This window comes from Rhodnius prolixus, unplaced genomic scaffold (genome assembly GCF_049639745.1).
Source record: "Rhodnius prolixus isolate KJV_2025 unplaced genomic scaffold, Rpr scaffold_9, whole genome shotgun sequence".
Classification (NCBI taxonomy): domain Eukaryota; kingdom Metazoa; phylum Arthropoda; class Insecta; order Hemiptera; family Reduviidae; genus Rhodnius; species Rhodnius prolixus.
In genome coordinates, this window is record NW_027411604.1 from 3,120,782 (window position 1) to 3,148,433 (window position 27,652).

The window sequence follows — 27,652 nt, forward strand, 5'->3', positions numbered from 1 at the left end:
GTTTTTTTAATTTTTATTTCTTTAAATATTAAATTATTATCACTAATATCTACAGTACGCACGGAAAATTATTATTTATTAATTATATTTGTATTTTAAATTAATAATTGTGTCACAAAATTGTTATATACATTTTTTTTTTTTCTCCTTTGAATTCTCCATATATTTTTTTTTGTAATAACACGACATACATAAATAAAATAATAATAATGATAAAATTAAAAACTGTTTACACACATCAATAGGCATAAAATAGTAATTAATTATTTTTTTGCATTATTTTACGATGCTTTTTTTTTCTTTTTCTTTTTACTCACTGCAATAAAGTTAATTTAAATATACGAACACCAATTATATATTTAAATATATATATATTTTTTTTTAAATTCCTATTTTTGCTTCTTTTGTTTTAAATCAAATATAATTTATTTGATGTACTATATAAATTTGATAAATATTTGTATTGTAACATTCAGAATGATTTTATTCACTTTAATTCTCCAAAAAATATTAAATTTTTAATATTATATAAAAAAGTGACAGCCACACTACTGAATAAATTTAATTATTTAATTGCATAAATATTTGGTCTCTGCGTTGAATTTTATCTTTATTTGAAAATACCATTGCATTTCTTTTTTTTTTAGTATGTACTTCTAAAATTTGGTAAAAATAAGTTGTAAAATATAAAAATTCTAAAACAGAATTTTATAGATTAATATATACGTATATGTAATAAACTACAGTTAATTCTGCTATAATATGGGTTATTATTATGATTATTTTTTTCTTTATACATATCTACAAAACAAATACGCCATAACTGGAAAGACAAGCGAAGTAATTCGTTTCTAATTTTCAGTAAAACATTTTGGTAGGGTATTGCCAGATTATTTTTGTTTTCGTCACCAAAAAAAGAAAAGTAGCCTAGAATTTTACTCTGTGGAAGCAATTAATAAGATGATTTTTTTTTTGTACAGAACAGAGAAGTGGAAGAATTGAGGACAAGATCAGTAAGGAAAAAAATAAATTGGACAAGAGAAATTACTAAAAAGGTTTAAATTCTTGACAAAGATTTGTTGAGGGCTGATAAAAATGGTAAATAGGAAACTTAAGGACTCGATACAGGGGAGAAAAAATTATTGCACAGCAGTCTTAAATCCCCTCCACCCCCCCACCCCCACAAATACGCCTCTCTTATGTGAAATTTATCAATTTGGGATTTTACCATCATCTGATCGATCAATCGAATTCATGAATTACCACACATCATCGCGCCATAACTACTCAATCAGCACCGCTTGCCCTTTTCAAGCTATATTTAAGAAGAGACTAGCGAAACTGGTGCAAAAAAAAACTCACGATTTTTTTTTTTCAAGAAGAGTCAGCCGTGCCCTCAAAATACCTTTTCAGTCCATTCAAGTCACTCCTTATTGGAAGATCCTCGGTCCTAAAACCACCATAATAGCTACAGGCTACACAAAATATCAGGATACAAGTTCCCGAATTGTTGCCCTCGCATTCAACTTCTCCTGCAGTGATTCAATAAACTAGGACCAAGCGATCTAAAAGTGATGACCGGGGATGTGGTCTTTTTTTTTTTCTTGGCTAGCCATCGTGGTTTGAACAACATTTTCTTAGAACCTGCTGAGCATTTCAAAGATGGATAAAGAAGGCTATTTTTGAGAGTCTTCTTGTATGAACTAGATGTTCTGTGTCACTGAGATGCCCACAGCATCTCAAACAAGAAGAAAACTCTTCTTTTTTTTTTTTTTTTGAGAAGTAGTGGCAAGATCTTTTGACATCTCTCAATTCAGAGTACTAAATCTTTTTGCCAACACTGTTTGTTTTCACACCAGCGGTTTTGATTTAACTCCGGAATACAAGTGATAGCCTTACATTTTAACCATTACTCCAAACTAACACAACGCCTGGAATAACCATAAAAAATCCCATCTACTTCTTTTCAGACGAACTAAACTACCATAAAAACATTTACAAAAAAAGAAAGAAACTAACAATTCACATTAATAAATTCAAAGAAAAAAGTAATACAAAATTCTATTACTATTCAGTCTCCACATTATAACAGAATTTTGCTGTGATTTATAAATTTGAAAGCGCAATAAAAATTGAGAGAAAATCAATTTAAAAAAAAAATCCCTTATTAGCAACGATAAATTCAATTTATACACAATTAAAAACAAACAAAAAAAATCTAAATCAAACTACAATATTCACAATTAATTATTTTAAATATAAAATAAAAACACTCAAAAAAAAAAAAAGATTCGTACTTTTAATTACTTGGCCTTAATTAATTATATAGTTGGGCTAATACACCAATATTTATTCATTTATTTAATTTATTCCAAACAAATAAAGCAATATGGGATAGTAGTGCGCCAATATATAATTTGTTCTTATTGATTCTTAAATTTATTAAAAAATTAAAAATTAAAATTTAGGAATATAAAATTAAATTTGCCTCAACTCCAAATAACTTGCTCTTTAAAACACGAAGTATTATGGTGTAATTTAATTATTATTCTTATTATTTATTCCAATAAATACACGTAGAAACTTTTTATATATATATAAAAAAAAAAGATGTCGTTGTTTATGCAAACTGAGATTTTATAAATTCTTTTTTTTATATTTTTATAAATTTTTTATATAATACACAGAGACTACTATAACTACATTTTGGGGCTGATTTTTATTTTTATCCTTTTTTTTGTGGGGGTTTATTTTTTGGATTTTTTTTTTTTTTTTGTAAAAGAAAATTATCGAAGGATAATTATCTAATAATACTTTTGTTTTTACAAAGTTTGATTACTAATTTATTATTTATTTATTTTTAGCGAGGAAAAAAGATTTTTAATTTTTATAATTGTGTTGTAGAATAAACTAGATAAAAATAAAATCTATGAATAAATTGTGGCATAAAATTACAAGTATTTTTTTTCCTATTTTTGGAGAATATTTTTATAAAATGATTTTATTTTAATTTTTTGAGGAGGAGAATATACGAAGAATAAAATAAAAAATATAAATAAAAAAAAAATGTGTGAAAAGAAGCAGATTTTTGGGCAGGCCGACGTCAGGGTTCAATGGAACATTAACCTCGGCTGTAGCAGATGTCACTCCCATTGATGTGGCGATGGGGGCAATTCAGAAGGATGCGCCACTGTTGAACTGCAAAAAAAAAGAGAGAAAAACAAAAATTATGGGATTGAAATAATCTCGTCACTATAATGATAAAGAAATAAAATAAAATAATTGACAAATTTTGTACAAAGAGAGAATTCGCACGAAACACGTTCAAGTCTTGAAATTTAAGCTCGAATTAAATGAATACTGAACCATCTAAACACAATGAATTGTCTCGTACTACAGTTATAGCAAAATTTAGAATAAAATAATTTTGCTGAATAGATCAAGCATTCATTTTTAAATAAGAGTTACGCTACAATAAACTTATCTGATTTTATTAGACCACTGGGAGGAAGGCTCATATATCCTAGGCTCTGAGGCCTGGGAACGCTTATAGGGTCTTCTACTGGAAACAATCTCTCCTTAGAAATCCTAGTGCCAGTAGATCTCATACCACAAACTAGCATTGCATTGCTCTATCAGACAGTTTCCTCTACAATTATCACATTCAGCGCAAGGGCTGAGTGACCTTGAAGAAATGATTTCTTGGCCTATCGCGGCCCTTATAAAAAGCTAAATACTTTCTAAATAGCAAGAAAAGCGGCTATCTGCGGTGGAACCAAGTTTGATTTATACAAATCCAGATTTTTTTCCAGATGAGGCTAGTGGCTAGTTAGACCTTGGTATGTCAGGCGCTGACTCTGGGACTCTCCTAATGCAAGGATCAAAGGTGGAAGAAAAAAGAGGCTCTTGGAATAGCTGCCAAGTTTTAGCTGTATAGGGTTTGAGGAGTGCATGTCCCCTTCTTAACTGTAAAAAAAAAAAAAAAAACAAGTCACTACAGCATTAGCAACATGCAGGCTTTTCTCCAACTTTCTGAGCTCTATTCTGAGCCTAGAGCAACCAGATTGGTTAACTCTTTGATAAACTAATCACTTTTCAGAGAGTATGAACGGAGATGGGGGAGGGGAATATTGGGCTAAATGTTTGCGTAATGTTGAAGAACATTAGGAAAACAAGTTGAAATCAAAATGTTGGAGATTGTAGAGCGTCCGATTTTACTTTACAAGCTTCGGAATATTAATGGATGAAAAAAAATCTCCTCCAGTGATCTATATAAAAACAAACTTCAACGTGTTTAAAATGAAAAAAGTAAAATGCTTTACTAAACAACAAATTATTTGAAATTATTAAAAGATAAATTAATTTTTAAAGAAAATCACTAAATACAATAAAAGCACACATAAAATATAAAACCTCTTAAAGTAAATAGATACAAATCAAGCGCAAATCTTGCACAATCTTACCCAAAGATGGAAGGCAAAACAAAAAAAAAAAGTTAAATTAAAAAATTAATGAAAATAAGAATGAAAATACAGCGCCCTGCGCATGCTTGACATTTTTGTTCTCTTATAAACTCATCTTATGGTAGAAAAAGATTGTGAAAAAGATGCTGCTGAGAAACACAAAATTTTCTTTCCACTTCACAGATAACGCTACTTTAATATTTTATTACGATTCCATTCACGTGGTTTGAGTTAAAGCAATTAGGATACTTTTTTCTTTTGTATTGTACAAAAAAAATGGAAGAAAAGAAAAACTTAAATAAAATAGAATTGAGAAAAGTTACGTTAAGAAGGTTTTATTTTTGGTAATGTTTATACATAAAACTTTAAGAAAAAGTGGTTTATTTTTTTTTTCAAATTAAAATTATCGAAAAAAATAACTAAAAATTACATCTACACCTTTTTTGGAAGAAGATAGATTTAGTTTTAATTTTTTCTAACAATTCAGGGCGCCCAGCATTCCCTAGGGATCACAGCCTAACCATTCATCTTGAGACCTACCATTCTCAATCTCAACACAAATAATGCTAATGCAGGAGGAAATCTCCGTTACTTAGAAAAAAAAGAAATAGAAAATATCGAGCCATCAATTTGGAAATCAAAGTCACAGAATTATCCTTTAGGCTATCGAACTGAAACGTAGTATAAAATAGTAATTTCTATTGGATCGCAAACTGCAGCTAGCCCCCCTCCCCCCCAAAAAACCCTAATTCATGATTGTCGGTTTTTTGTCATTCAAGAAATTAAAATTTACCTATTTATGATAATAATAATAATAAAAAGAATGACACAGTCTTTAAAGTGATCAACTCTAATAATAATAATAATAAAGTGAGCTGTAAGAAGCTCCTAGGAAGAGCTGACTGTCCGGTGATGGACAGTGTTGTCTATAACGAGAGAACACTGTCCGGAGGCCAATTCAGTGCACTGAAAAAAAACTCCGGACGCCAATAACCTTAGATGATGATGCGCCTTAAATCATTAAAAACAATAATAATAATGTAAATCTCAATTCTCTTTTTTGAAATATAATAGAATGTAACACACTCTAAGACTCATGCAATCAGCCAAAGCAAAAAAAAAAACTACAGGACTAAAAATCAAAGAGAGAATTAAAAATAAAAAAGAAAAATAATTCAACAGGAGAAATACTCAAAAGTAACCTATTATTTTTTGGAAGGACTGCGGGAGAAGCGAGCGAGCCCATAATAGATCTTCAACAGATGGATATACTGAAGAGAGAATGAAATTAATGAAAGGACGGAGGATGAGTTGGCTAAATGACTGCGATTTTTTTTTTTTTTGGCACCGCATCGAAAACCACCCTGAATTAGCGGGGGGTTATCATTATGAAGTATTTTTTGAAGCTGATATAACTGGAGAAAACCCTGGAGCACTTGAAACGGGGACTTTAGTTTTGGATTAAGAGCGTTTTAGTAGGGTCCCATAACTGGACAAGCTTGGTGGAGGGGGGTAAATCAGCCAGTCATTGGCTCCAAGAGAGTTAGGATAACATATTTTGTTTTTTCCTACAAACGCAACTTTGTTTCGCTGATTTACACTGAAAACTTGAATTAACTTACTCTAGAAAGATGGTGCCACACTTGTTTAGCAGTACCGACTACAGTGGTGCGCGCAACCAATGAGAAGTCTATCCAAAGAAGTTACTATTTTTTTTTTTTTACTAGAAAATATTGCGGAAGTAGTAAAAAGAAAAACAACATCCTTAAGTCATCCTATCATCAGCATAAACTTGATGTTCACTTCCTTGAGTTTGTGCTTTTGGGAATATTTTGACCGTAATCAGTATGGATAAAAGTAAAATCAAAGTTTTCTCCTGTGAAAAACAACTATTTATCCAAGACTTATCCGAGAATTTACGTTGAACTGAAGAATTGGATTGAACATGTTTTTCTGGATATCTCCATATTTCTCCCTAAAGTTGTGAGAAAATTTGAGAAAAATTAACAACTAAATTTTATTTAAAGCCACCTTTAAAAGGAAATTTACTAGTCATTTCCCAGAAATAAGATTCCTTTGCATTTTCTGCCAGAAAAAAAAATTAAAAATTTTATTTACATGTTGGAAAAGGTTTAAAAAAAGATTTATTAAACAGTTCCTTCCCCCACTACTTCAGCCCTTCAAAATAACACTAAATAAACACGAGAAGACACTTCTGATAGGTCTGCGTTTACACTAATCATAAATAGTAAACTAATTTTAAGTTCCATCCAATCTAGAAAAGGCATTGAAGATGAGCAAAAGAAAAAATAATTAAAAAAAAAGGAAGAAAAAGTGCAAAAAAAAAACTAAAAACAATAGGCCCCCAGCCCCCACATTTATTTAATTTTATTTTTTTAATAATTTGAAAAGTTGAAAAAAAATATATTGAAAAGTTTAACGCAGCTTTTAGGAAAAAAAAGGTGAAGCATTATTGCTGTGAGCGGATCAAAAAAATTTTGTGACGCTATTTTTTTTTTTTTTAAATATAAATAAATATTTTTTCTTTATTTTTTTAAAAAGGGGATTAGAGAGTGTTAGAGAGAGAGAAAGAGCGAGATATTTATAGTTGAGATTAGTGAAGAGAAAGTTGATAAGAGAGAGGGTGTGGACTGTTTGGTTGGCTAGAGGGTGGTAAATGTACCGTTGGTGGAGGCTTGAAGGCGTACTGGGGTGTGGCCACTGTTGCTCTCTGGTGCCTTACCTGGCAAAGCTCTTAAACGCCGCCGACTGAGGATTTATACACAAAGGCACTCGGCTAGAATTCAACTGTTCCGTTATGAATTTATGCATCTCCTCTGTAAACAAATGTAAAAAAACAGAAAATGTTAAAAAAGAAATAAACAATTCATTTTGAATAAAAAGTTCTAAAATAGAATTAACAGCTCGTCAACTTAGATGTGATTACTCAGAGGCGGCAAAGTCACTAAGGAGTGATGTGATATCTAAAGATACAAATGACTACAGAAGATACGATTCTGTCGAGAGAGAGACTGGCAAAAACGAAAATTAATCTAATACCTGACGGATTTGTTCTACCAATGTTTCGTGTCACAAGAAATTGTGTAATAGATTATTAATGCTTTATCAATGCTGGATGAAAGAAGAACATTCCAGTCCATTCATCTGGCGACTAGAAAACCATCTAAATTATAAGTAGTTAGTAGACGGATTCGTGGCAACAGAAATCCACTTTTGGCAGATATAATGCAAATAAAACAGAAAAGGATAGATTACAGGGATCTCATGACTTTCTAAAATAGGACTTACGAGGATATCTGTAAATAGCTGGCCTTATAAAGCAAGGGATTCTCTTCACAGCCTAGGTAGTTAAAAAGGAGTGGTATACCTCCTAGATCAGGGGTCGGCAACCTATTTTAAGTAGAGAGCCATTTTTCCTTAAATAATTTTAATAAATCTTACCAAGAGTCGCAAGTATGATAGTGTAAAGAACTCTGAAGAACATTTGTATTCTCAAATTATTATTATTATATGATATTCAATAACATTTAAATGTTTTATATATTTATTTTCACACATTGCAAAGTAAATAAATAATAACTAAACCTGTGTTTGAATGAAAATGGCGGCAGTCCTATATATTACGTACTGTATTTTAATATAATTCTATTCAATTTCAAACCTATGACATTTAAAATTCTTTTTGAGAAAATATCTTTACTTTAATAAATGAAAATTTCATTTGTTTCAATAAAATTGAAATATACAATTTATTTCGGACAGGCTGAAGAGCCACAAAATTTGGATAAAAGAGCCGCGGGAGAGCCGACCCCTGTCCTAGATCCTTCTAAAGGGATTTACGTTCGGAAAATTTAGGGAAGGCCTAACAAAAAAGTTAATTGATTTCCTATGAATGATGAAAATCAATACTACAACTATACAATTTATTGGTCGAGGTAATTTTTATAAGTATACTGCTGCTAGATAGCATGATTGATTTATAATAACCTTAAGTGAGACTAAAAGAATCAATAGTGTACTCTGTAAAATATAAAATACTTTAGGCCTTTCAAAATAAAGGTATGTAACACAAACAAAAAAATGTTCATCACTTGTTTTTGTAGGTTTCAATAATTCATTGGCTATAATTACACGCAATGGTAACTCCCAGAGGGTCTTTAAAATCTTCAAGGTTCAAAGATGATAGAAATAAATAAATAATAATATAATAATAATAATAATAATAAAGTGCCTTTATTCAAAATTTTACAAAATTACATATTTGTTTATTTAATTCGTAACAGACAAATACTCATGGTTGAAGAACCGTCTGAGGGTTGTCCCTACTTATTTTTACCCTTCTACATGATGAAAGCACAATGAATGAACTGTTAAATAAATACAACAAAACAAAGAAAAACAGAAACAATAAAAGAAAAAAAAAAAACAAAATAAAAAATAATCTCACCACAGACAGAAGTAAAAAATAGAATACAGAAAACAAAATATTCTTAAATACAGTACACGACGTTATATAATAAATAATAATCAAAATTAAGGCCACTTAATATTTCATTTATTTACGGAATAGGGATACAGACACATTTAGGTGATACAGATACACATTAATAATAGATAAAACAGTTTAATAATTGAATTCCTTCACCAGTTCGTATCTATATGCCCATGCCGCTTTACAATAGCTTACCAAGCTTTTCCAACATTTGCCATTTAAATAGTCCATAAACTCCAGCTCATTTAAACAATCTTTCTTAAAATATATGGACCTAAACTCTCTTAATATTGGGCATACCGCTATAAAGTGAAACACGTTTTCTTCTCTGTTTTGTAAATTACACAGAGAACATAACTTGATTTCCTTGTTGAATACGTATTTATTGAGGTATAGCGACTCTCCCCTAATTTTAATTATCCACCCAATGGAGCGAGCATCCAAGTTATTGCAATGTACTAAATTGGGTTGTGGGTCCAACGTTTTATAAAGTATGTGATGCTGACTTTTTATGGCTAAAAGCTTGTATTTATTAAGTAGGCCATTCTTAATATTTTCCATTACTGAATTGACACTTATGTTAAATTTGATGAACTCAGTGAACGAGATGTTATAGGTATCACAGAGTTTTACCCAATCCTTATACACAAACAATTTTCTCGCAATGATCTCGTTCATCAGAATATTTGGGTATCGATGCGCCGGTAGGGTAAGACATCTTTTTACATATTTTATGTGCAATTTTACTGTATACAGGAATGTGGGCAGTACATCAGTCTCGAGATATAGCACAAAGTCAGGTATATTACGCGGTAGGCTAAACGTTTTTTTGACAAAGAACTTAAGAAGAATCTCCACTTGATTATACCATGTACAACCCCATATCTGGGCTCCATAGCAAATGATAGCTCTACTGACAGCATTATATACCTGTAACTTGGAGGAGAAGGGTATGCTTCTATTTAATATTAAGTTATTAAAGGAATTCAGGGCATATTTGGCTACCACAGTTCTCTCCCTGAAATGCTTATCCAAGGATAGCCCTGAGGAGAGGGTGACTCCCAAATACTTATACCAGTTCACAACCTCAATCCTTTCATTGTTATACCACCATTTGTCGTATTTGCCAAGTTTGCCACCATTTCTGAAAACAACGATTTTTGACTTATTTAAATTAATTTTCAAGTTCCACTTTAAACAATAGTTTTGAAGCGAGTTAATCATCTGTTGTAGGGCGACTCCGTCTGTAGCTAACAACACCACATCGTCCGCGTATGCCAATATTTTAAACAGACTATTATTAATTTGCACGCCCCCATTAACATAGTTTACTAAATCATTTATAAAAAAAGAGAACAAGAGGGGGCTCAGCAAACACCCTTGCTTCACACCCATGGTTGTCTCGAAACTCTCGGTCAGACCATTATGACACCAGACTCTAGCATGTGTACCTGAATACAAATCTCTCAGTACATTGGTGACTTTGCTTGATACACCTATCTCTGACAACTTGTAGAACAGCGCATGGCGGTCAATATAATCAAAGGCTGCGGATAGGTCGATGAAGAAGGCAAACACTTTACCCCTCTTCCTACTCAGCCTAATCTTAACTATACTCATTAAATTCATAATATTATCAATGGTTGAGTAGCTCTTCCTAAATCCAGCCTGATATTCTCCAATTACACCATTTTCATCCGCCCAGCTGGTCAGCCTTGACAAAAGAAGGCCAGTAAACAGTTTTCCTATTGTATTTCCGAAAGAAATACCACGATAATTGCCCACTTCCTTAATACTTCCCTTCTTATGTAAAGGAAACACAATGGCGCTTTTAAATGTTTCAGGCAGTTTCTCTTTTTCAAAAATTTTATTAAAGACTGTGAGGATTTTTTCTAAATAAAACTCAGGACTATTTTTAAAATACTCGTATGGTATTTGGTCTATACCGGGTGCCTTATTATTTTTAGCATTTTTGAGCACTTGCACTAACTCTTTCATACAGAAAGGCGCATCCAAAGCATGGTTTATTATATATGGTTCTGCAAAACTAATTCTAATAGCATTCAAGGGAGGATTTAACATATTTTTAAAATGCTGAAACCATTCAAATGGCAATATACCTTTATCAAAATGAAAAGTTTTAAATTTAAATGAACGAACTAAACCCCAAAATTCCTTTGTGTCTTTGACACATTTAAGAAATAAATAAATAAATAAATCCCTACAATTCCTTCATCATCCTCGAGGTCGTATCCTAAAGAATCTTCAAAAGTTCAAACATCCTCAAGAACAGTGACAAAAAATTGTTTATAACATAACACGAAAAATATACAAAATAAAATAAAATTCTGCGTAAAATATTTAGTTTCAACATAATTAAAAATAAAAACAGATTCTATACCTTTGACTTGTTGTATAGACGTAAGCTTTTTCTCCCAAAGATCGTCGAACGTGTGCTGAGTTACTGGTTCAAAGTCGACCGTATATTGTCTCATTGCATTCGTCGTTGTATAGCAACATTTGCACATACAGGAATGATATCTGAGTCTCCCTTCGTCCAAATAAGGATGTGCCAGGGCATCCACAACCGTTATACGTTTGTCCTGTCATTCAAATTAATACAAAATAAATGAATCAATGATAAAAAACTTTAATGTTAAATGAATTATAGCAGTATGGTAAACAATTAATAAGTTTGGCCAGACTTTACAATATTAATGAAAGAATTTATTAAATATATTTTGCATATTTTACTTTATAGCTCCAAAACCTGGTTTTTTCGAAAGCGTAGAGTTACACTTAGATTTCTTTCTTAATCACTTACTTTTTTTACAGATCTAAACTGCTCAATTTAGAACTGTATGCTGAGAGAAACAGGTTAACATTGGGTTAAGGTTTTCGGAGAGTGATGCATTGGCAAACAATAGCAATAAGAAAACGTACTCTCAAATCGAAATATCTTAAAATAATAAATACTAGAAAATCTCTAATCAGACTATTCTCATGAAACGAGGTAGTAGTATAAAAAGTTGGCGTACGAAATGGCATCACAATATGATTAAATTACACACCAGTAATGGTTGGGTTAATTAAAACCCCATTTTTGTGGTTATAACTAAGTTAAATGGAGATAAACTGAAGGAATCTCCGTAATAGTTATCATGCTATATTCAATGTTCCGCATGAGCATGTAGAAATAACTATGATCCATATTCTCTGCACAACAATTTACTAGTAATCTTTTAAGACACATTAATTAATTAGGTACTTACCGGATCGAAGACTAACATCTGACAAAGGAGATGTACAGCTTCATGCGTGGCTAAGGACGACAGTGTATACAGTGCGGATAATGCTGGTGGTTTTGTGCGATGCCTTAACATATGAGTCCTGGCTCCTTCACATGCGTGTCTCATGTCTTCCAGTGATGGAGTGCCCAATAGATCAGTGATCAATTCCAACTGGAAAAATATTGAAGACAGCAGATTGAATAATTATTTTTATGACAATATAGTTTCTTTTTTAAGAGACACTAAACTGCTTGTTTTGGGTTTTTGATGTGTTTCTACATATATTACAGTCTAACAGTACGATCACAACTTTTACTGATAGATCCTAAACATTTTCACAATATACAAAGGGCTTGCTTGAAATAGATGATGTATCCTATTACTTGATTCGGACAATTCAGTGCATATTCCTATTCAAGAATAAATATACATGAACACATACACAGATTTTACAGTAAACTATAGATATTTAAAAAGGATAGTTGTTAATAGTGGCTTCAGTGAGTTCACCATACCTATAACCTTCCTAGTAGTTACAATATCTTCAATCTTTTCAAAACATCGATAATTCCGAAATAAAATCGATATTTATATTCACTTATAAAACATGTTAAAATCGATAAAAAATATATATTAACATCGATGCTAGAAATTTGGTTTAAAAATACAAACTATGTTCAACTCCATCTGAGGTTACGGTTCTCAGAGTATTTTGCGTATTTCTTTTGGTGAGCTAGGAGAATTGAGAACTTATTTATCACTTGACTCCTTAACTTAAAAATAAAGTTGTTCGTTGTAAATAAAAATTACCAAGTACTAACTGCAATTAGTCCAATGAAGGTATTCAAATGGATAATATAGAATTCGAAGTTTATAAAAAATCATTAAAGCCATTTTACTTAGAAAAAGAAAAATGCCAATCTTAAAGATTTTCAACCTAATCTTAGAATCCGAAATCAACTAGCTACTATTAAACTATAAAATTCAAGAACTTGTAAACACACATTTTTTTCAAATAGTTACACATTTTTTGAACTCTAGTAAGACTTAAAAAAGAAATTTTTATCAAATTACCAAACACAGGGCCGGATTTAGATAAGAAGAGGCGCCCTAGGCTATTCCATTTATGAGGCCCTTTCACCTCCCATTTTTAAGTTTGTAAATTACATGAGAGATAATAAATATATCACTACTGTGATATATATCAATATGTTAAATGAAACATGTTGTTATTGGTACTAACCTTATAAAAAATGTGGCATGGATAATAAAAAAAGAAAGTCGAATTTGAAGGTAGGCCCCTCTTGAACTTGAGGCCCTAGGCTGAAGCCTAGTTAACCTATAGGAAAATCCGGCCCTGACCAAACATTTGTTAGCAAAATTGTTAATATCTACGATAAGATACGGAGGTACAATAGCACAACCTGAGCAGGTTATAATTATGTTTGGTTACCACATGTAGGTAACACATGCCACGTTGCCGGTGCCTTTTTGATTTGGTCTTGCTTATATTAATATTTATTTAAATTTGAATTATTTTTATCAAGTTATTTTCAGATGCATTATTGAGTTTGGTTTTTTGACTGTGGGTAACATTTTGAAATATTTCTTTTTTGGTTTTTTTAATTTTCTCCGCCCAAAATATTTGGATTCATGAGACAACAATTTGTGAGAATTATACAAATGTACATGAGAAAGTAAAGAGAAACTGTCGAATATTGGCGAAAACTATTCGAAAACCATCTTAACTCATGAAAAGATTTCTTGAAAATTGAGAATGATTTTTTTTTTTTCGAATAATTTGTTAGCATTTTTACTCAATATTTACGTAAGATTAATAAATATATTCTAAAAACACGAAAAAAGTTGATAAAATATGAGAAAATAATAAATGATTTAGAAAAATTGATGCACCATTATTAAATACGCTTAGACCAGCCCATAACTGGTTATCATTGGACGGGGCGTGGCTACACTACTGGTGGGCATGACCCGCCCACAGCCTACAACCTTACTGCATTGTGATTGGCCAATACTTTGAACTCAATAATTTCAATGAAATAATTAATTTAAAAATTATTTTTCGACATTTCTCCCATAGGTATTTGATAAACTATCGATTAAAACAAGAAAAAAAAATTCCCTTTAAAAACAAGATAAATAATATTTCTTTTGGAATAATAGTTCATGTTTTACCCAATTATCGTTAACACAATCATAAAAGTTGAGAATTTGTATTGTTTAATCGTGAAATAGATATAAGAGAAATGGGTTAGTTAGCCGCCATTAAATAGGCTGTAAGCCATTACATTATACACCATCCGGTGGAGAACTCTAGTGGCAATTTCTGGAAACATAGCTGCAGTTTCTACATTCACAGTTAACCTTAGACTTATAGTTACGCACTAGACTTTTATAGGACTGTCTTACACTCACATTTAACCATGTTGACGACTCATTAGACTTAAATAGGACTATCTTACACTAACATTTAACCGTCTTGACGACTCACAAAACTTAAATAGGACTATCTTACACTCACATTTAACCATGCTGTGACTCACAAGACTTAAATAGGTATATCTTACAGTCAAATTTAACCATGATGGTGACTCCCTAGACTTATATAGTACTATCTTACACTCACATTTAACCATGCTGTGACTCACAAGACTTAAATAGGTTTACCTTACAGTCATATTTAACCATGATGGTGACTGCGCTTATAGTACTATCAAGGGACTTGACAAGGCTAGACGAGGGGCAAAAGTTTAATCTCTATCTTGTTGTCTAAGATCCACTACAAATTAGTTCAACAAGGCCAGCCGCCTCCTTTGATTATTGGCTCTGAAGGCTGAAGAAACTTATGTGATTTACTCACTGATTTGTGATTGGTTAGATTGTACAGGTTTTTTGAAGAAGAAAAGGAAATGACAATCTAGAGGATGTATCAGGAAGAAGAGCCTCTAAGCATTAGATTGTTTTTGCTTCTGTCTCTTTTCTTACCCTCCATTACCAGGATTTAGCACCGACGGGCTAGCGACATTAAGATGCGACTTTAGAGCTTGTAAGAAGTTTCGATATTCTAAAAAAAAAATGCTAATGGAATAAAAGAGCTCTTTTGTTTTCTGTTCTATTCTATTTTCAATTTTATCATTTACACTAAATTTTATTTACCTTGAAAATGCAGCTAGTTTTCAGTTTTTACTGATTTTATAAATTTTCCTAATATAATTTTTTCAAGAAATCCTAAAGTTAACGTGTGTAACCTAGCTCAAAAAACATCAGATCAGATATAGTTCGAGGAGTGCGACGAAACTATTGAATTTTAAGATAGTTCTTGGGCCACTAATGGAAGTGAAATTTGGATATTATCTGGGAAAGATGAGCGAGCTATGAATGGTATATAAGCGAGGCCAAACCCTCAAAAGAATTTTTGTGGGCCAGTGAGGGGAACAAAAGAGATTGGTGTAGGATTATGTCGAATACGACGATAAAGGGGATTGTAGACGTACCCGCCAGTCCAGAGTGGAAGAAGTGATAGAGATGACATTTACTGTCGCCCTCACACCCTGGAAAGAGGAGTCTTGACAAAAGCAGAGAGATATACTTCCCCAGTATAACACGACTCCATTTACAGCAAGAGTCACAAACATTCGTTCGACGTCACACTACCATCGCTTTATACTTTATTTATTTACTTATTACTGCACGCCTACGCAAGGAAACGGAATCTTTATTTGTATGTATTCGAAAGAGACGTAGAATGCATCGAGTCGAAATGACAAGAAAAATCGTGGGAATTGAAGACTTTTAAAGAAGATAGATCATACTTTAAGTACTCTAGTGCCTTCGAGGAATCCATAATTCCTTGGATTGCTCTTATTTGAAAGTATGATTGAGCTATGTGGCCTAAAGTGAGGAGCAAAAAAAAAAAAAAAAAGTAAGCAGCTTCAGAACTTCTGGAGCTTGATTCGAACCTACAAACTTTCTCTTAGAAGTGAGAAACTAGTTACATCATAACTCACAATAAAACTGATAACCGTGTCAAAATATGTACTCATTATGCTTCAGGTATGATAAAACATTTGCCCATGACATTTAGGCATGAAGCATTTTTTATTCTCCATTCTTAACATCAAATTTACCTAGAGGCAAATTAGAAATTCTGAAGCTATTCCTTAAGGTTGTGTTAGAAGAATATGAGACTACTATGACATGAACTTCGTGTTACTCTTTTTCTCCTTAGCTAGTAAAGTCTTCATGATTCTAAATAATATGAGAATATACTTTTTTAAAAGATCTTACATAAGCACACGATTCTATACTAAGAACTGATCATACAAGTTCTGCAATGCAGAACTGCAATCTCAGCATTGTGTGTCACAAGAGTCAAGGTGAACTTTATTCCATGTATTTTTATGTAAGCGTGCAATACATTTATTAGTAGTGCACAATTTATCTTTATATAAAATTAAATATTTATTTTTATGAGATTTTAATTAAATTTTATTATTATAAAAATTAGTAATAAAAAATAAATTCTATTAAGATAAGATCATAAACGAGGTCAAGGGGGGGGGGAAAGATGAAATAAATTTAAAAATACAGGAAAATGGCCCTTGAAAAGGAAAAACTAAAACTAAAACAGGGCAACATTAATCCTGGACTCACCTGTAATACAGGACTTTGTGCTTGAAACAATATCCTTCTACCGAGTAGTTCACCAAAAATACAGCCAACACTCCAAACATCAACGGCCGCTGAATAATGCCTGGCGCCCATCAGTATCTCTGGAGCTCTGTAGTATTGGGTAACTACTTCTTGGGTCATCAGTTTGGATTTGTCCGGCTCTTCTACTCGGGCCAAACCGAAATCACAAATCTGGAAAGAAAAAAGAAAGACAACAATTAAAAAAAAAAAAAAAAGCATTAGGCCTAAATGCTTTTGAAACTTTTGCTTGTCTGAGCTTCTTCAAGGAAAAGCTTAACAATGGAAGTTTAAACTTACTAAGCACGCATCTTAAAATTAGTTAAGAATTTCCCATTAAACTTCGTGTACTTATAGAAAGACCGGAACTATCGTTTTTATTTGGGCTTTCCGGGAAAATTGACTTTTCCATTCTTTTTTCCAAAGACAGATCTCAGGAAATTGCTACGTTTAAGATACCCACCTTTTAATTGCTACGTTTAAGCTACTGGTTGGCTCATGTACTTTGTTATCTTCAGTAATGTTACGCAAACAATGGTAACTACAAGAAAAACATAATTACTAGACAGAAACAGAAACTGATTTTAATGAGACCAGAACTAACCATTAAGTTTTTGAGCAATTAAATGATCTGTGGTTTTCCGAAAGACAACTTTAGTGTATATATATATATATTTTTTTTTTTTAATAGTAGTAAAGAGGGAAGGGATTAACTATGAGGTTAGCATATTGGACTCCCACGCGGAGGTCCCGGGTTCGAATCCAGCTTGCTGACCCTTACATTTTCTCTTCCTAGGAGCTTCTTACAGCTCACTGTCCGATGATGGACAATGTTGTCGGTAACGAGAGAACACTGTCCGGAGGCCGGCAGTGCACTGAAAAAAGCTCCGGGTGCCAATTACCTTCAGATGTTGACGCGCCTTAAATCATAAAAAAAAAAAAAAAAAAAAATAGTAGTAAAGTAAAGTAATGGCCTATTTTTTCAGGCGGGGCTTAACGTCCAACTAGGTGACGTGGACGGAGGCGAATAGCAAACGTACTTAACTATTTCTCAATTAACCATTAAATAAATTCCAAGGTCAAGACCGGAAATCGAACCTACTAAACCAACAATGCATATTAGCTTTGCAGGTCTCGCCTCTTAACCCGCTCGGCTACCGTGGCGCCTTTTTTTTTTTTTTGAATAGCTTTTTCAGTAGAATGAAAACGGTTTATTATATTTTGTCCGTGTGAAATACCAAAGCCCTATTATTGCCCACAGCCCTTCTAGGTCAGAAAAAAAGGCATCAACAGCAACACAATTCGTGGAGCCCTAGGACAAAAATTCAGTACACCCGAACAGCTTCTATTGGAAATTCCAGCACCGATTTTCCATTTCCGGTACCATTTATATTTTATTGAACGGAATTTGGAAGATTTGTAACTAAATCAGATTGGACCAGATATATAATTTGAACTTTTGAACAGTTTTATTTGAATTATAGAAAGCCACTTTTTCTGAACTCAGGGGGGGTGAACCTCAAAATGGGTATATTTCCGGTGAAAAATATAAATCTAAAATTTTGACACGATAATAGTAAAATGAGAAAATTAAAAAAAACAATGAGCAGTAAAATTGTACTGTCCGCAAATTCTATTTATAGCTAGCTAACATTTTCATCATTTTAAAAGAAAAACATTTTCAAAATCGTAAATTTTTCCATGTTAAAATGAAAAATCAGACCATAAAAACTTCTCTACAATGGAGGGGGAAACAAAAATTACGAAAAAGTTTTACTAAGTTTATTTTATGAAATACTAGATGGGTAATAATGATCAGCGAGGAGGGCTTTGTTTGTCCAACAATCAAACTGATAGATAAGCTAACGGCGGGGCTGTTTTATCGATTTATTGTGGCCAGTAAAAGGTTCGATCATTTTGGAGGTTATTACGAGAATGTGGAATGTTTTAGAGGTGTTGGGGCTTATATTATAGGTTTCTTTTGGCAATAAAATTGGACTACAGAGTGTGTTGTTCAATTTGGTGCATTCAAATTGTATGTACATGCTCAATTTTTAAATGATGAATAATAATCCGAAATCAGGAAGCGATACGATAAATCTGCGTGCTTCTACGAATAAGGAAATCAACGATGTCACGTACTTTTTTTTTGCTTAAGGCAACTTTCATTAAAAGTTGGAATTCTCAACTTCTAAAATATTAAAGGTCAAAACTTTGAACTGTTTGGGGGTTTCATCTTCAATTTTTTTTTTTTTAAAAAAAAGGGGCCGGAAGTGACGTATACACAAGAATTCTCTTTGTCTGTTCCTGTCTTGTAACTTAGTACCACCAACCAACCAGCTTTAACTTGGTCATTACAATGCAGCACCTACCCATAGTGAGCAGTGTTTTCTAAATTCATTTCTTAGCTCATCAGAATGCTGTGGACATTCACTTACGAATTGTTTGTGATCGTTGGATAAATCTATCGAGGGGTCTATTATTGACTTGGGACTTTCAACGCTACTGAAATCATAAAAATATCGATCTGAAGAAAGTATCGATAAATCGATCGTGGATTTATTTTTGTTTCCTTCATTACAGCATACGAGGTGTGGCTATTAAATAACGGAGACTATTGCTGTAGAACATTTTATTTTAAATTTATACATATTTAGTTATTATCACCTTCAATATATACCCCTCCCCTATCCCTACAACGCTCCATGCGAATTTACCATTGTTCCGAAACAGTGCTGAAAGTCTTTTTCTGTGAGCTCCTGCGTGACGAGTGCCGCTTTTTCTTTCACACAGCTTCAACGGACTGAAATCGTGTCCCTTTTAATGCAGATTTGACTTTGGGCAACAGATAAAAGTCACATGGGGACAGGTCAGGGCGAATAAGGCGGATGGCTTAAAACTGGGATTGTACTTGGCTACAAAACGTCTTGACAGACCATGCAGTGTGAGCCGGCGCGTTGTCTTGATGGAGAACCCATGACTGGTTCTTCCACAAATCGGGTCGTTTTTTTGCTTACTCTTTTACGGAGTTGGGCAAGCACTTCACGGTAGTAATGTTGATTAATTATTGATCAATAATTCAATATAATTCATCAATATAATCGATATTTTCATCCGTTTTGGACGTGGAAGGGCGACCTGGGCGGTCATAATCTCCGACGTCTTGAAACGTCTTGGAAACGCTTGAACCACTCAAAAACTTGCGCACGTGATTAACATTCATCGCCACAAAAATTTATTTGAATAAAAGATAAGTTTCAGTAGCGGTTTTACCAAGTATCATGTGAAATTTCATGACAATTCGTTGCTCTACTACATGTGTAGTATCATGTTTTCGGCTAAACGAAACTAACACCTCTTACACAAACACGTCAGGTTCCGGTCAGACAGATTTCTCTACAAACACGTGAGACGCTACAATCGAAAGAGAAGGCTTTACGCTGCACTGCAGTCGGTCGTTAGGATTTTGGCGCATGCATAGTTCTTCTGTAGCAGCATCAGTCTCGTTATTTAATAGCCACACCTCGTATAACTTCCAGTCACGCTTGCACAAGCCTGATGTGGAGGAAAAACTTCAAAAAATAAAAATAAAAAGAACAAAAAGTTGAATGTAACAGCAGGCTATTTTCGATCGCTTAGAGCATCACCAAACAGGAAGGAAGTACGTAAATTAAAAACAAGAAATCTATGGCATCCAACATAAACTAGTTTACTTCTAAATTATATATCAAGCTAGTTTGTCCAGATTGGCTAAATGGCCCTAAATTAAAATTCTGTAATAAAATATGACTTCCGGCCAATAATTGTACGGCGATCCTTTCTTTCTTTCTTTTTTTGCTGGAGTTTGCCGAACAGTAACTTTTCAACTTCCGTTTCGTATGAAAATGCTGAGTTCAAATTTTAAAGGATGCAATACTTTATAAATATCGTTCTGAAGTTGTATTTTTTTCCGAGCTTATATAACAATTTACAGATTTGTTGACAAAATATTTAATTATGTGCATTTTTTACCTTCAAAACGCAATTGCTGTTGACCAGTAGATTACCAGGTTTTATGTCTCTGTGAAGAATTCGGGCAGAATGGAGATATTTCAGACCTGTAAACAAAAAACCAAAAACTAAAAAATATATCTAGTGTGAAGGTACTTCCTTAAAGGAAGAGGAAGTGAAAGCCAGATTGTTTTGAAAGCTCCAAAGAACTGTCGTCCGGTGGTGCCAAAAAGAGAAACAATTTTACATGGACAAAGAGATATTTTAAAGAATAAAATGATGAAGTTTTTTTTTTACTTATTATTAGATGTAGCATGGCACACCCTTACGTGTCCATAAATCGTAATGTTCCCTTATTAACGCCAGGACAATCCCTAACACTAGAAACTTGGCCAGTTTTCTAAACCATTTATTAATGCAGAATTAATGTTTAAGGAATGATTAGCTAATTTTCCAGTCGATATATTATTAACTACGACAATATATCGATATACAAGCTTATCGAAGTAACAATATCTAAGCTATTGATAATTAAGTTGTCGAGTTATAAAAACCAGTCATCTTGATCTCCAAGGACATGATTAAGTTTATTAGTAATAACTTCTATTGACCAATAGAGCACGTGTTCTTAAGTCAGCAAAATTCGATATCTAATCGATTTTCTTACCATCTGTAGGTCTTCTAGGTAGGGTGTATGGGCTTTTTAATGTAATTAACCCTCTCAAGGTTAATCTTTTTTGGCTTTTTTTTTTTTTTACCTTCAATATAATATCAAGAAATAGTTTTGAATTTAAAAGTTCCTTTTAAGAGTAGGTATTCTAAATTGTGGGGGATTTTCTATGTGGACGAAGCCGACTAGCAAACATACTTTACTACAAAATTACTCGTATTAACCACTAAAGGTATAGACCGGGGGAATATAGCCTAGTACCGAAATACATCTTAGCTTGGCGGGTCTAGCCTCTAACCGCTCGGCTATCGTGGCGACTAGCAAACATACTTTACTGCAAATTTCTCATATTAACCATTAAAGGTATAGACCGGGGTATATAGCCTAGTATCGCAATACATCTTAGCTTTGCGGGTCTAGCCTCTAATCGCTCGGCTACCGTGGCGACTAGCAAACATACTTTACTATAAATTTCTCATATTAACCATTAAAGGTATAGACCGGGGAATATAGCCTAGTACCGCAATACATCTTAGCTTTGCGGGTCTAGCCTCTAATCGCTCGGCTACCGTGGCGACTAACAAACATACTTTACTATAAATTTCTCATATTAACCATTAAAGGTATAGACTGGGGAATATAGCCTAGTACCGCAATACATCTTAGCTTTGCGGGTCTAGCCTCTAACCGCTCGGCTACCGTGGCGACTAGCAAACATACTTTACTGTAAATTTCTCATATTAACCATTAAAGGTATAGACCGGGGAATATAGTATAGACTAGTACCGCAATACATCTTAGCTTTGCGGGTCTAGCCTCTAACCGCTAGGCTACCGTGGCGACTAGCAAACATACTTTACTGTAAATTTCTCATATTAACCATTAAAGGTATAGACCGGAGAATAGTACCGCAATACATCTTAGCTTTGCGGGTCTAGCCTCTAACCGCTCACCTACCGTGGCGCCTTTTTTTTTCTATTTAAATTTTAAGTATAATTTTAAATTCTTGTAAATTGTTTTTATTATATTTTCTTTCACTGTTAAAATTTATCGAATAAATAAAAATAGCTCTAAATATATATTTACAAATTGGTATAAAAGTGTAAATTTATATAAAATACAAATATGTATTACTATATTATTTATAGTAAATAATATAAGTAATTTATCTCTCCCGTTTATTTGTTTTACGCTAGTGGGAGTTTTGTACGCTATTTTATGTATCTTTATTGATTTCTAACGGCGTCAACTTTCCAGTAATTCTCCAGACCTACACGAAGGTGGGGAGGTCTAAAAATGAATTTATGGAGTTCCAAGTTTATGATTGTTACACACTATATTGCTTGTACACACTATATTGCTTGCTGGATCGGTTGTGACAGTTGTTGGGAGATGGTATAAAAAAGAAAAGACTGTCTCGCAATCTAAATTGCGATATAAATCCCTAGAATGTTCTAAAATTGATTGTGCTAAAAATTAAGATTAAAAAATTTTTTTTTTTATAGAATAAGTTGATTTTAAGAACTAATAAATCGAGTAATATTAAAAATAAAAAATAAATAAATAATGAAAAGGTTAAAGGTAAAACCATTCTTCAACTTTGAGCTCAACACCTGCAAAACTCTGAGAAACAATTTCCTTTCAAGAAACCGGCGTTCTCTCATTGGAATAAACCCATATTTGGAAACAGGAAATTTAGCTCTCCTACTTAGCGGAAGATGAATAAAAAAAAAAAAAAATCGATGTCAAAAGGAAATAAGGAAAAATCTACAGGAAATACAGTTTGGGAACCCAAAGATAAAGATTTAGTAGAACCTTGATGGTTATTGATGGGTGATCAAAAGTATGCACGCAGGTAGTTAGTTTTACTATAAGATAATTCACCAGGTTCAAACTCTTATGGCTTTCCTGAGACGACGTATTTTTTTTCTTTTGAAGACTTTAATTCTTGCTAATAATAATGTTCGATCTATCAGGCTCATTGAATTGTATACACCGTTGCTACTTCCCCTGGACGGAGACAGAATTACCCAGGGGGCGTTCTTCCTGGATATTTCTCCAGCTTTTTGATCGGATTTAAAAACCCAACAATTGCAAACTTATGGTTGTACAAGACACTTCCGCTTTTTCTTCCATATTTCCTATCCTGGCGCCCAATAAGGGAGTATTCCTGTTACCATTTGCTGATTTGCCATATTTACCTTCGCCGACAATACGGCCATCTTATCCTTTAACAATGATCGCATCATGGTGGTAACCACCCATTTTAAATTTCATCTTAGTAAGTGGAGTAGGGAAGGTTAATCAGCAGATATCGTAACAGCAGGGACTTCACGTAAAGCCTTATAGGTAAAGACTATTTACGTCTATCCATTCCTTCTCCCAGAAAAGTCTTTAATAGAATTTTCTGTTGGAAAACTGTTGCTACAGTTAGAAAATAGCTACAGATTTCCAGATGCAGTACAATGACTGTGCTAAGTTAAAAGAAAAACCATCGAAGCCCTTCTCGAACAAAAATCTCAATAAGCGGAAATTCCATTACAGTAAAATGGGTACTTTCGGTTGAAGAATTTCCATTGCTAAGTTTCACTGAAGACGGGGCAACGGAAACAACCAACTTCTGCCTCAGAGGACCAGTAAACGTACGTTTTCCTGTTATGGAAAATTTGAACAATCGTAATTCTTTGTTTCAAGAAAAAAAAGAAAGAAAATAAACAAGGAAAATGCTTATAATTACAGGAAACTAAGAACTACAAAGTTTTAGAAAAGAAGACTGGACTTCTGCGATGTTTCCCAGCTCTGAGTCAAAGACAGTGTCGCCTATACGGGAATGCAAGAAGACTATTTGCATTTTTGCACGTTTCATTTAACTAACCAGCAGGAAAGAACTGATAAGACTATGGAACAAGACTATACTAAGTAGTCTTCCCCATCGTTTCTATGTGTCTTATCTTTTTTCCCTAAAATGGAACTCTACATTTTTATATTTCTCTGTTATCAGCATCTTAATACTTTACGATGTACAAAAATTATGATTTGTTATATTCTACTATTTTTACTGTCAGAAAAATACTGGAAGTTTAATATAAAGTTCCGTGAAAAGACAGGAAATAGTTTTGTGATGGTGTTTTTTCAGGAAATACAAAACAAACTTTCTAATATTATTATTTTTCTGCGATTGGTTACAGTCGATCTGTTTTATCTTAAAAGATAAGGAGTTTACCCTACATTGTGTATCCACTATCTTATCTCCTAGTTCTGGAGCGACCTCCTTATTTTGATTAAGGAACCACTTTCTATATGACGTTTGCTTCACTAATTCCTTTTTCATTTTTCTGAATTCAATTATTGCTCTCTGAATCACTTTGTTTCTTCTGAACTGATTACCTGATGTTGTAACAGCAATGGGTAGCGTGAACAGGGAAAGTATCCCAGGGTAAGGGGAACTCCATTATCCTAGATGATCCATCTTTACCAAACACTTCTTCAAACTGTCACTACATGGGAGTAAAGGGTTGCGTGGAGATAGAGAATACTAGTGGGTATACGGGAATCTAATGAATTAAGTTCTCCAGTCTAGGACTGGTATGGACGAATGGAATTTAGGGTGGTATAGGAGGAGGAGGAGGCTCCATTATGGTTTAGTGGAGTTCATCAACATATTACACTAGTAGCTCCCAATTCCACGGTGGTTGGATTTGGTATTTCTCTTAGTTGGGGAGTCCATATCACGATATTAGGAAGGCTGTGGTGGTGGTGGTGCTGTGGAATCTATTGTAATTTGAGTTTCGATCGCCATGTCTAGAACTCCTGAGAGATTCTACCGCAACTAAGACCGTACATTAAATTGAATTATTCCCTCAAATAAAGAAAATTTACTTCAAGCACAGGAAATTGGTAAAAATGCTGCAGCTAAGCTATAGCTAACTAATTCTGGTAATACTTAGTAATTTTTTTAGACTAAATATTTGTTTAGGGGCAGATGTTGGTTTAGTGGTTAGGAAAGCGTGGACTTGTGTAAGTGGGATATTCCCCAGAAAAAGTAGAAGATTACTTTTTCTTAATTATCATAATGCCCAGGAAATAGGGATCTTGTCCAAGTTTCAATTTAGGAGTACGTGTGTAATCTGTAAGTTATGCGATTACTTTCAAGCTCAAAAAACTTGCAGGAAGCTTAAAGACATTTTATTTCCTTTGGTACCCCCCTCTGGGAACTTACAGGAAGTTGCCAAAATTTGTCAACCGGAAATAGCATTTTACCCAATAAAATTTTTCACTTTTTAACAAAGATTTTCTTTAAACTATGTGCACTTTTAGATCTAAAATAGAATTTTCTTTCAAGGAAAATTCGATGAAGGAGATTTTCGGATTGGAACGCTTTTCCTTTAAAGTGACACTTACGTCGTCAAGTACGAGTCCTGCCGCTTGCGTACTATCAAAGAGCATTATTCACGTGAATAATGTGTATACACGTGAAAAATATAAAATTGCCATTAACTATAAAAACTCGAAATAATACAATAAGAATATTATTTGGTAGGATGTTTCCTTTATCTTAACCAATAGAACTGCTAAGTATTTTATACGGAGAGGGTTGGTGGGAGTCAGCCAAATGATAAGTGGTTGGTACCTGTTTAGTCTCTGCATTAGGGATTGGGGAATTACGCACACAAATAGAAGCTCTCAACCCTTGGTGCAGTGCCCGTTTTTACCTTTTAGATAGAGATTTAGACCTCCAGTACGAGCATGATTTCATTTTGCACAGAATTCAAAGTTCTTTTCTTCCTTGTAAAAGCTCTTGCGTCCCTAGTTAACTAGGAGGCAATGCATACGTGAAGACGGTGCAAGATTTTTGAATGAGCACAGAATGCTCTGGTAATCTCAAGCTCATCCAGAGATTGCAGAAAAAGTCGCTTGCAGTGACTATTATGACGTTGTAAACTTTTGGTTGTTTTGCTCCTTGCGATCGACGTCGTGTATACACGTCATTGTCGTGATTTTAATTCCGCACACTGTGGGATGGTTTTTAAAATTAAATTCCACTTTTAACACTTTGAGGCGCACGATTTTAAAGAAAATAAAAGCCCTAGTTGCACAGAATTTCTTTTATTATAAAAAAATGGAAATAAACATTCATTTCCATTATTTTACATAATGGAATTAACCTAAGTGATTATAAAACATATAAATCCTACAACTTTTACTAGAAACATTTTTCATTTACCGGGAAATTCAATTAAGGATTTCCCAGTAAATGAAAGGGGAAAGGGTAGGCTTATGTGAATTATTATTCAAAATAAGAAAAATATTAAATTAATTCCCATTTACACTCTGATCTAAATATTCCTCTCGTTACTGAAATAGCCCAGTCTCGATACACAAAACTCCACTCAAATCTAGACAGTCACTACAACCCTCTGATCAACAACATGTCTACCAGAACTCTTCCTTCAAATCCTCAACGTAGACTAAAGCGGTGGTGACCACGCGACCATCTCAACACATAACGCCGATCACCTAGAATGGTTGCTGCGTAAGCTTGTCAACGTGGCGATCTAACGGCTTCCATCACTGGATGATCGTCGTTCACTCCACTTACGCCCTTGGCGCACATGGATGTACACATATCGTATATACGTGCATGTGTAATTGCGCTATCCTTATCTCTCATCTCTTTTGCTTATTGTACTGGATACAATTGCAAAATAAATGAACAAATTATCTATGACTATGAGTAACTTCAACTTTTCGAGTTAAAATATATCCCACCATGCATCAAAAGCTAAGCAAAAGGTGGGACAGTTTTTAACCCGCCTAGCCGCAAAGAGTTAATTGGTTAAATGGTTTGCTATAGTTTCGAATTAAAAAAAAAAAAAAAAAATCTCAAACGGAAGTAGCTCTTTACAATATGGATTTTGTGTTATGTACGTATGTACCACAACCCGTAGATGTATTTAATAATGCTAAATCAACAATCTACACGATTAAATTACATTCCCTGACAAAAACGAGTTAA

The 27,652-nt window shown here is 33.4% G+C and overlaps 1 protein-coding gene across 2 annotated transcripts in view; it reads right to left on the reverse strand.

Moving 5' to 3' along the window:
- Positions 1 to 631: 631 nt before the first annotated feature.
- Positions 632 to 27,652, reverse strand: part of nmo (serine/threonine-protein kinase nemo) — a 283,418-nt gene continuing 256,397 nt past the window's right edge. The window contains exons 5-10 of one of the 2 annotated variants that reach the window (XR_012458383.1): positions 20,988 to 21,073; positions 16,941 to 17,150; positions 12,249 to 12,437; positions 11,378 to 11,579; positions 7,147 to 7,300; positions 632 to 3,198 (exon numbers count right to left, since the gene is read on the reverse strand). Coding sequence is in view for 1 of the 2 variants with exons in the window: in XM_074127876.1 (XP_073983977.1) it covers positions 3,144 to 3,198; positions 7,207 to 7,300; positions 11,378 to 11,579; positions 12,249 to 12,437; positions 16,941 to 17,150; positions 20,988 to 21,073 (836 nt within the window). In the remaining variant the exon portion in view is untranslated. The remainder of the gene's footprint in view (positions 3,199 to 7,146; positions 7,301 to 11,377; positions 11,580 to 12,248; positions 12,438 to 16,940; positions 17,151 to 20,987; positions 21,074 to 27,652) is intronic. The other variant, XM_074127876.1, reaches the window with a different exon arrangement.